This window comes from Atractosteus spatula, chromosome 26 (assembly GCF_055471065.1).
Source record: "Atractosteus spatula isolate fAtrSpa1 chromosome 26, fAtrSpa1.hap1, whole genome shotgun sequence".
In the NCBI taxonomy this organism is placed as follows: domain Eukaryota; kingdom Metazoa; phylum Chordata; class Actinopteri; order Semionotiformes; family Lepisosteidae; genus Atractosteus; species Atractosteus spatula.
In genome coordinates, this window is record NC_142731.1 from 5,203,839 (window position 1) to 5,214,534 (window position 10,696).

The 10,696-nt window shown below is 44.2% G+C and overlaps 1 protein-coding gene across 6 annotated transcripts in view; it reads left to right on the top strand.

Annotated features, from left to right (window-relative positions):
* The window catches only part of stat3 (signal transducer and activator of transcription 3 (acute-phase response factor)), a 30,834-nt gene extending 20,453 nt beyond the window's left edge, over nt 1-10,381 (top strand). For 2 of the 6 annotated variants that reach the window (XM_088906102.1, XM_088906103.1), the window contains exons 18-25: nt 534-586; nt 683-777; nt 1,344-1,483; nt 2,016-2,231; nt 2,520-2,562; nt 3,564-3,623; nt 6,920-7,026; nt 7,816-10,381. In XM_088906102.1, the coding sequence (XP_088762228.1) occupies nt 534-586; nt 683-777; nt 1,344-1,483; nt 2,016-2,231; nt 2,520-2,562; nt 3,564-3,623; nt 6,920-7,026; nt 7,816-7,868 (767 nt within the window). In that variant the 3' untranslated portion in view covers nt 7,869-10,381. The remainder of the gene's footprint in view (nt 1-533; nt 587-682; nt 778-1,343; nt 1,484-2,015; nt 2,232-2,519; nt 2,563-3,563; nt 3,624-6,919; nt 7,027-7,815) is intronic. The other 4 variants (XM_088906104.1, XM_088906105.1, XM_088906106.1 and 1 more) reach the window with 3 other exon arrangements.
* The last annotated feature ends 315 nt before the right edge of the window (nt 10,382-10,696 follow it).

Here is a 10,696-nt window from a genome sequence, read left to right on the forward strand (position 1 = left end):
GTTGTTTCTAGGCTTGACGCTTTGCGGCGTCTTTTTATATATGCACAAAAAAAGAACATACAGCGCAAGTCTTCTTTTATGTTTTGCATTTCTTCCACAACTTGTTTTCTGGATTCCGAAAGCCTATATTGACACTGTGGTGATAGATTACGACTCCCGCAAATCTGTCGTATGATTTCGGGAAATGCGCACATTCGATTTGAAATTATCTCCCGTTTGTACTGATGTCACAGAACATACGGGAAGACTAAGATATGTACTGTTATGACTAAACAGTGAAATGAGGCCAGGGTGGTTCTGTGATTAAAAATCTGTGATTAAAAAAATAGCTGTGTAAGACTTTGTGTTTGCTAAGGATTTCCAGCCTAGTAATGCAATTAACAAGGACTTTGTTACACTGATGGTAATTGTAAAATACAGACAAGAAACAATTCTAATCCTATTACTTTTAGAAAAAAGTTGTAAATCTAGTCTGTTAGTTGTGTTCTGATGGATTCAGGATTGAAAATTGAACGAGGGTGTTTTCTTCTCAGGACCTTGCGTGAACTACTCTGGGTGTCAGATCACATGGGCAAAGTTCTGCAAGGTGAGAAATTCCTGACAGATCGTTTCTGCACATCGCGAAGAATCTTTATAAAACCGTGCTTTTGAAATGTCTTCTATTTTTCTTTCATCCCTACAGGAGAATATGGCAGGGAAAGGGTTTTCTTTCTGGGTGTGGCTGGACAATATCATCGACCTGGTGAAGAAGTACATCTTGGCATTGTGGAACGAAGGGTGCGGTGTTAACACGGCCTCCTCTCTGTAACCTTGAGTCTTTGTTTCTGTGCTCTAGGTCACTCAGTCGTTCAGGGTTAGGTCTAGCAGGAGTGAAAAGAGCTTTTACTGATATTGCAGGAGATTATTGCAAGAGTCACTTTTTAGGCAAGATCTGAGGTGATCTTTATCGTCTTATTCTTGCCCCAACTAGGTGGCAAATAAGTTCCTTAAATATGTTATATAAGGCACAGTCTGTTCCTGTGTTTGTATGTCTATCAAATATATAAAAAACTAGGTGGCAGTCTTCCAGTTATGCACCTCTGCTTAGGGGTTCCTGGTCACACGTAAAGACCCAAGCTTGAACCAGGAAGATTTATACCCTGTCCTTTTATAAAATGTTGTTTCTCTGTTGTAACCCAACACCTTGTTCTATTTGTAGTGCTTTGCTACCTTATCATGAACAGATCTGTAATGATGCCAAAGTCAGGCGCTCTGTAGATTTTCTTGCCTTTTTCGCTACAATGCCAGAACACAAAGCAAAAGGCGTCGTGCGCGGCCGTGACAGTGTCCATCTGCATTGACAGGTACATCATGGGTTTCATCAGCAAGGAGCGCGAGAGGGCCATTCTGAGCACCAAGCCCCCAGGCACCTTCCTTCTGCGCTTCAGTGAGAGCAGCAAGGAGGGAGGCATCACCTTCACCTGGGTGGAGAAAGACATCAGCGGTAAGCGGCCGTGGTCATCGACCTGAACCTCGGCATGCGAATTTGGGTCCAGGCTGTGGGGCTCAAGGCACAGCTGTAAAAGCACATGGGCGTTGCTCCAGAAATGGAGCAAATGCTCAGAGTTTGGTGTTTTCAACTTAAGAGATCACTTCATTATTTCATTTGACAGCATTTATCTCATGACCTTCTATAGGCATCACCCAGTGAAGGAAAAAAGGGTCAGTTAATATGCAAAAAAATATATATATAAAGCAGAGCCTTAAGAGTGCAGTTGGATAAAAGCAAGTTATCAGGCTCCCCTGTGCCAGCTGCAGGCTTCAGGGAGCTTCTTTTCTTGGGTGAAGCTTGCAGACTGTCTTCCTGTAATGCATACCCACTCACCAGCTGGCGCCTCGCCTGGAGTCTGTCGGGTAATGAACCAGCACATGGGCCTGATGGCTTTGAGTCGCTGGATCTCTTCCAGGCTCTTCCTGGCAGTGCTTTGGAAGACGTAGGAGAATTCCCGGTCTGACCAAAGGCTTCTGTGTTTCAGGGAAGACGCAGATCCAGTCCGTGGAGCCCTACACCAAGCAGCAGCTGAACAGCATGTCCTTCGCCGAGATCATCATGGGCTACAAGATCATGGATGCCACCAACATCCTGGTCTCTCCACTCGTGTACCTGTTTCCAGAGATCCCCAAGGAGGAAGCGTTTGGGAAGTACTGCCGCACAGAGAACACCGAACAGCCGGATTTCACAGACCCAGGTAGTCGTTGATGGTCCTGCTTGGTTATGCACCACAGCAGACCTTACAAGCTGCTGTCCTCGGGGTACCGGGGGGAACAGGGTCAGTGCTGCTCGTAAGTGACACCCCGTTTTATTTTGTCGGCTTTTCTTCTTTCTCATAACAGTCAAGCCGGGCTTCTGACATGCAGGTTTTATTTGAGGTATAGCAGAATAAGGAAAAATGATTGACGGACCTTTTTCTGCAGAGAGATGCTTGTACCCTGTATGCAGAGATGTGACAATTTCAACCTTTTTCTCTTTCCCCCATTAGGCACAGTCCCTTATCTGAAGACAAAGTTCATCTGCGTGACCCCGTAAGTATAGCTTCTATACCCGTTTACGTTCAATATGACATCTTTTCAGGGTGCAGCCTTCTTATGGCTTAACCCTTTCACTCAACCGTGACATTGAAGGACACCACCCAGCACCCCAGCCAGTTCGTCACGCTGTTATGCTGAGGGGTGCAGTTAGTGAAATGAGAGAAGATGTTAGCATATGGGAGGAATACATAGGAGTGGGAAAGATCTTTGAATGAGAGGGAAAAACACCAACGATAGATACTTGAATCAGGATTGGACTGGCATTCAGTTCATGCTTTTGTTTTCCAAGTGATCCCGGGCTACCTAATTGGCCACCCTTCCAGTCTGTTATTTTGCAACACTTTGATATAAACCAGCTTCTTATCTTCTATACTGATCCTGTATAGAAATCAGGAGCTGGTTGCAGCAAAATTATGTGTTGGAGTGAACTGGAAAGGGCTGCAGGGTGAGTAGTCCTGGTTTAGGTGATCTGCAGCAGCAGAAGTAATTTAGTTAATGAAGTACTAAACTGTAAGGAGCAAAGGTTTTTCAATTCTGGTGTTGGAGGCCCACACACCTGCTGGCTTTTATTCTAGCCAAGCACTTGGTTGTCCAATTGAACAATTAATTAAAATACTAATAATAGGATTTATTTGATCTGTTTGACTGATTTTTAGGTCTTGGAGATGTGGCCTTTTAACTGTTGCGGTTCTTAAGTAGAATAAAATCCCCGTCTTCTGAAAGAATTGCTACAATAAAAACTTAAAAATATTCCAGTTGGGAAAATTAAGGCACCAATCAATTGCTTAAGCTCTGCTGGGATGAAAACCAGCAGGTGTGAGGTCCTCTAGGGCCAGAATTGGGAATCCCTGCAGTTGTGGTCCTGACATCCTCCTCTGGGATGGAAAGGAGCAGGCAAGGATTGCCAAACCCCTGGCATAGGATAGAGAGGCATTTTCCCGGCGGAGAGAGAGAGATAAGACAAGTGCCTAGTGAGAAATGACCTGTTTCCACAGGTCCCCATCTGTGTTCATGGACATGCCGGACAGCGAGCTGCTGGCCAACGGATATTCGGGGTAGGGTGGAGATCTGGGGAGGGCGGGGGGCCGGGGGCATGGTGTGTGGCGGTGCTGGTCTTGTGGGAGTTGGGGCGAGTTGTGGGCAGCTGAAGTTTTCTGTCCCTCCCACCCCCGTCAGTACCATGGCATTGTGTCTGGTCTCTGTAGAGCAAAATGAAATTGGCAGAAGCTGGGCTCAGTCTTCCTCTTGCATTTGGTTATTAAAAAGATTGGAGATGTTTTTATGGGTTGGGGTTGGAGGGGGAAGGGAGACTCCTGAGTGGCTCATCCAACAAGGTGTCCATCTTATAGTTAAAAGACTGCTGGTTTGAATCTGGGCTGTGTTGTTACCCAGCATGGACCAGGATTGCTGTCCAGCCCTGAAAGTGCTTGTGGTGCAGCAGCAGTCCCCACAGTTGAGGCGCACTTTGGCGAATGCATGCGTTGTTGCTTCATGTCCCTGTCAAACCAGCACAAGAAGGACAACAGTCAGTCCCAGTGGGGGTGCTGGAAAAAATGGCATTTCTGCCAAATAAGGAAAACTATCAAAAGCTTTTTGCTGCAGTGCAGAATATGTTCTTGCTCTGGGCTGTCAGACTTCATTCCTCTTCTGTTTTTTGTTCCCACCTGATTTGTCAGTTAAGCAGTTCAAGTATTTAGCTTTTGTCACATACAGGATGTTTCTTAAGGACAGTTGATCGCTCAAAAAATACACTTTACTAAACTTAAAGGTTACTTATACAATCTTGTGGAGCCAGGTTAGAAATATCACAATGATGCAGTTAATTAGACCCACTGTGTATCTGAAAACCAGTTACATAAGGCCTTAAACAGAAGGCCCCCCAGGAACTGAGTGTGATACCCCTGGTCCTGCTGGTTTCCAGGTGATGTAATGAAAGAAGTCCAATGGGATTGTAATGCCGTGGTAAATTTGGACCTAAAACTATTTTCCCAGCAGTGGGAAGTTTTAAATGGCTCCTAGTGAGGATCTGTAGACGTGATTCTCCAGTACGCTCATGTATCTTCTGACCTGCTGCATGCTGCACAGAGCCTTACGAGACAGTTACCGCCCACCAGAGTCTTCCAATGGCACCACCGCAAGCATATGGCTTTGCAGCAAGTGACAGATCGCCCCGTTTTGCCTGAAAAGATGACGGGGGCCTGTCCTAATAACGCCCTACCCTGCTCCACAGCAGACTTGCTATCAATGCTCGAGTAATCCTGGTCACAGTTGACTAGTTCTCATGGATTTTTTATCCCAGTTTTTAGCTCGGCAGTCCCCGCTGTCTTTATACCGATGACATAACTGGTCCATAGATTTGTGTATCACAGGTTTTTGAAGTAATCCAGTTGGGTTCCTGTTGACCAGGATCCTTCAACACATCAGTGCAGAGTGCTACACAAATATTTGTTTGGAACATAAGGTTTCAAGTTAAAAAAAAAAATACACGCCATTGTCAGGGCACATGCTGTTTGAGCAGTGCCAGACTGAGGGGTTTCCAAGTTTTTCCTTGTCATATGCGATTTTTGAGTATGTCAGGGGCTCCCAGTCCTTAAACAGCATCTTAATTATTGATTGACTGCACCTTTTTCATTGTTCTTTTGCGCCTCCAGAGTTGCTTGCAAATTTTTATATAGAAGTTTAAGCTTTTCCAAAAGTTAAAACCATGGGAGGCTGCTGAGAGTCGTTCACTGATGCATATAGTTCAAATACTAACACACTGGGCTTCTTTAACCCTTAAATTACCTGATGGTTGTGTCAGTGTCTGAAAGAGTCAGAAGCGGATATTTAAACGTGTGCTTCTGTTTGCATAGAACCAAGTATTAAATATCACCTTTACACTCGGTAAGCTCATATAGGGAAAACTAGGAGAATTAAACTGACAGTGTTTTATGAAAATGACCCTTCTTCACTGCTTCCTCACCTGAAGAAAGCAAGATTTGCAATGCTTTCCGTGATCAGAGTTTTTATGTTTCATTTCATTGGTGCATAAGGTAAATAACAGCCTTCTTCAACCTGGAGATCGCCTGGCAGTCCAAAAGAAAAGTCTGACATCTGATAGTTCTGTGCAGAAGCGCATTGCTGCCACCAAGGGAAAAAAATCCTCGCCCTTATCTCGTAATTACGAGAAAATGGTCTTGTAATTACGAGATCGTAATTCTTGCACAATTGTCATACTGTATAATACCTATATCGCTACATGCAGACTTACAGTTCAAGCAGTGGGACTGATTGCACGTAGAACTAACTCATAACAGAACCATCATTGCTTTGATCTCTAAATCCCACAAAAGTGGTCCTCATGCTTATAATGATTCTGTTCATATTTGCTGAAAATTACAAGATTTCATTTTGACTAAACCCCAGTCGAAAGTAAATCCGTACAAATTCTGCAGCACTGGACATTGACATGATCATTAAACCGAAAGTGCCGGCCAAGTTCAGCTTCTAGATGCATTCAGTGCACAACGTAACAGGTTGTACATACACTGAAGTAATCATTGCTATCTCATAATTACAAGATAATTCACTATCTCGTAATTACGAGATAAGGGGGCAGTTTTTTTTTCCCTTGGTAGCAGCAATGCACTTCTGTAGTTCTGTTTGCCACAACATTCTGGTAATGTTTTTTTTTCAACCTTCGGCTTTTTAAAAGCGTTCAGTCATAAAGTGTTTTTAATCCTAACTTTTTTATTATTAGGATGCAGATTGCTGTTAATTGCTACATTGTTTGCATGGGCAGATTTTATATGATGGAGATCCAGAATGCATTTGTAGAATGCCTGTTCTTCCTGTAATCCGTGAGAGACTTGTGCCATGCTGACTTTCACTAATAAGCACTTTAGTTCTGGCACTAAAAGACAGGCAAATACTTCTTAAAACAGGAAAACTGAGTCCACTTCATTGCTTTTGTCCGTGAAACATACTAACATCGGTCTGGTATTTGGGCTAGTGGGTTGAGCCTGTATGACTGCTGTCAGAACTGCATGACAAGATTAAGATCACTGCCTTCTCAGAAGGCTTGGCACGATTAACACACAGACAGCAGCTGTGAGACTTTGTTGGTGAATCCGCACTTTGAGTAGATGTGCAAAACTCTTAATTAATATGGCATTTTTTAGCTTCATTGGAATAGCCTTATTCTAGAAAAACAGGGCAGTCTGCGTGTAAATCATTCCCACCTGATCGTTTGTTACTTTTCAGCAAATGCTATCAGAATTCCTGCAGTTCATGCAGGTCTGGATTGCTGTTTTTCTATATTATGTTTTTAAAGAGGCTCAGTGTTACCTCATGGTTTTCTCTACCTGTGCAGCACCAATTCGGGCAACACGAGCGATCTGTTCCCCATGTCCCCTCGCACCCTGGACTCGCTGATGCACAACGAAGTGCAGGAACCTAATCCAGGAGGAGGGCCTCTGGGTAAGTCTGGGATCAGCCTGCCGTTGGGATAGAGATCTGGCTTGACTGGCCTTCGCCACTGAGGAACCACCTACACAAGTACAGGAGGACTGTTTGATCAGTCCTGGGAACTCCACTATGAATGCTTAGGGACTTTATTAAGAGCCGAGAACACCTGTTCTCGGAGATCATTGAGGTACCATGTACTTTGCTTAGGGAGTATTGATCGGTCATATAATTACTCAGAGCTGACTGGCGGAGCAGAGTGCAGTCCCAAAGTTCACAGTGTGTTACGAAGTGTTTAGATTACACAGAACCTTTCATTTAAAAAAAATCCAGTCCCTAATTTGTAAATATCAACTACACCCCTTTATCAGGGCTCACTTTTAGAACTTGAAACGCTGGATTCGTCCTACGGAGCACGAAAGGTAGCAGCTGCATGAACTTTTCACCAGCCAGTTTAGTCTGCAACCGTCTCAACATCCTCAGTGGTCGAATCTGTGTGGTTCTGAAGGAGATCAGTTATCCTGGACAGTGGCATTATTAATGTCGGTACTGTTCTGTTGGGCTTGCGCTTCCATCCAGTGTAATCAGAGCAAGAGGTACAGTATATTAGAAATCATGTGCAAAGCCTGTGTCCATTAAGGAAGTGGGGATGCAGCTGCACAACAGCCAGTAAGTGGAGGAGAACAGGGCCAGATCTGACCAGGGCGGTTTTGAGAAAAGATAGACAGAAGTTCAAGTTGAGCAATGGAATAAACAAGGCAACAGAGGGCATCATTAATTTTTTTGCCTTTTTTTTCCCCACAGAATCTCTCACCCTGGATATGGAGTTCAGTTCCGAGGCAGCCTCGCCCATGTGAAGCAAGTCCTTCCCACCAAGGCATTCGCTGTATTGGTTGAAAGACAGAAGGCCGAAAGCTCTTACTCCATTTTAATAGCTGTGGCTCTTGCTGCACCTGCTCTTGTTGTAATATTGATAAGCGCTGTTAGGACAGGTTTTAGTTGGGGACATTTCTTTCTTCCAGACTACAGCTACATGTGTCAACCCCAATTTTCTAAGAGCTAAACATCAGCACTTTTTGAGTCTCGCTGTTCGTGCCGTTCCACCTCCCTGCCCCCCAAAATCGAGAGCGAGCACTGACACTAACACCTTGCGGACCGGTGGAGCCAAAATCCTGCAGTTTCATGAGAAATGGAGTAATAGCTATTTCCCATGTGTGTTTTTAAGCTGTCTTTATTCTTACTTCCTAAAAAATATCTTATGGTTAAAGAATTACATTTTGAAGCAGGCTGTGCATTATGTCGGAAACTAAATTTCGTTTCACGTGATTAGCTTTTTATTAGGTTCGTTGCTGGCACGGTTGGAACGGTTTGCTGAGAAACCGACACGCCATGCTCGCGTTTGGGAGAGAGAGCTTGGACTTGCAGGAGAATTTCCTTAAAGAGAGATATTAACAAGTTTGAACACCTTGTCTTTTAGTACCGGCTTTGAAATTTGCCTGTATTTTTCAGTGTTTTTGTTTTTGATATATTTTCTCTTGTTGGCTTTCTCTGACTCAACAGCAAAGAATGTGTAGGTATTAAGTTTAGTACTGGTTATCCTCAAATGCCCTTAAGTAGCGGTTGCTTTCGGAAGTCCAATGTTTTAGTTAGCAAGAATCATGTCGGTATTATTTCAGCCATTATAAATGGGGAAGGTCTCCAAACCTCCATCCTGACCCTCCTATCTCGCTGTTCCAAAAGAGGCTAAATAATCCAATCAGCGTTCATTGGACCATGCTAGTATTGCCCTGCAAAGTGATTTTACAGTGCTTCAGCTCCAGTGTTAATATGATCAGTACTCTAAATGCAGATCTGAAAAGTCTGTTTCGTATTACAAGGAATCAAGGTTGTTTTCCTTGTTCCTAATAAGCATTTTCCTTTCCTAATCAAGGATGCAGTCATAATTGTGGGGATTTGACCTTTTTTGGTTGATGTATGAATCTTTTAGGAAAGAATTGAACATAATTTTGTATTACTTACTTGTCATGTGAGTAGAGTCCAAGCGATGCTCTGCACTGTGGCCAAAGAGATTTGATAGTTATTTGAATCAAATTATAGGGTCTAATGGGGGCCCATTCTAGAAAGGGAGAAATATGTAGTGCCTGCCTGAAGTGAATGATCTTGGTACTGGTGGTGCCAGGCAATATGGATCCAGTTGGGTTGTGCTCCATCTCGCTGTTGCCTGCAAATATATAGGTGACATACCTGGGACTTTTACTTGTGTGAGTGTGCAACAAGCCAGCCATTTTGTTAATGCCCAGTACTCTGGTTTCTTTGATATAATGGCTGGGTGAGATCCCATCTTAATGTTGCCTGCAAATATATAGGTGACATACCTGGGACTTTAACTTGTGTGAGTGTGCAACAAGCCAGCCATTTTGTTAATGCCCAGTACTCTGGTTTCTTTGATATAATGGCTGGGTGAGATCCCATCTTAATGTTGCCTGCAAATATATAGGTGACATACCTGGGACTTTTACTTGTGTGAGTGTGCAACAAGCCAGCCATTTTGTTAATGCCCAGTACTCTGGTTTCTTTGATATAATGGCTGGGTGAGATCCCTGGGTCTCTTAACTGCCAAACTGTCCAGATGAGCCCAAACGGCCTCCTCTCATTAATAACCTTTCGTATGGTCTTACGTGCATTAGTCTTCCAGACGTCACTCAGGTGCTATGGAAAACTAAACAAATGGGGAGGGGAAAAGTCTGGTCGCCATAAATGAGGAAACGTGGCTGCCCTCTCTGCACGTGTCCATGTTGCTCTCTGAACATGTCTGAGAACCCAGCAAACCCAGCAAATGAAACCGCAGTCAGCTTAACGGCAGCAGTGCGCTGATCAAGTCTCTGGAGTCCTTGTGGAGTTCTCCTTGAGACAGGGCCTCTGCTACTCCCATTGCAAGAGACAAAGAAATGAAACCCAAGTGGCATAACCAAAGACTAACCTTCCATTTGCATGTGCATCTTTCTCAATCTACCTTTTTTCTTTCTCCATAGGAAGAGAATGTCTGTATTGCTGTAGGGAGTCGCGGATGGATTGCGTTGGCTGGGAAGGGGCCGGGGTAGGTTCGGTTGTTTTCCCAAGTGGGTCCGTGGTGCTCTGTGCTTTCATTCGGCCGCGTGCCGATGGTGAAATGCGCACAGCCCAGGTCTGGACCGCGTTCCGCCACAGTGGCGGCGACTCTGAGTTTGTGGTTTGTCTGGGATATCGACGCTACTTTGATGGGTTTTGAATCGTGTAAATTTTCACACTATAGGATGTTTCTTTATTCTGTAAATTATGCTGTAACTAATTGCTTGTAACTTTTTAATAAAAACAAATGGTTATACGCAAAGATGTTTCGTGGTTGGTGGTTGGCGTTTCTAAACACCCCCACATTATTTAGCATTTCACCCTGATCTGAAAAGCAAAGAATTTAAAGTTGTCTAGGGAAGACACAGGTCTTGTGCCTCAGCATTCTTGAGGTTTGTGTCACGCTCGTTGTTGATGAGCAAACACAGATCACCTTCTCAGCACTGCCCTGCGGGACCACTGACAATCTAGCCAGCGAGTGGAACCGAGTTTCATCTCTTGGGGGACTTTCCCTCCCTCCATAGCACGTCTGGTTTTTACAACTTCTTGAGTGTCAGTAGTTTCCCCCCCCCCGCAA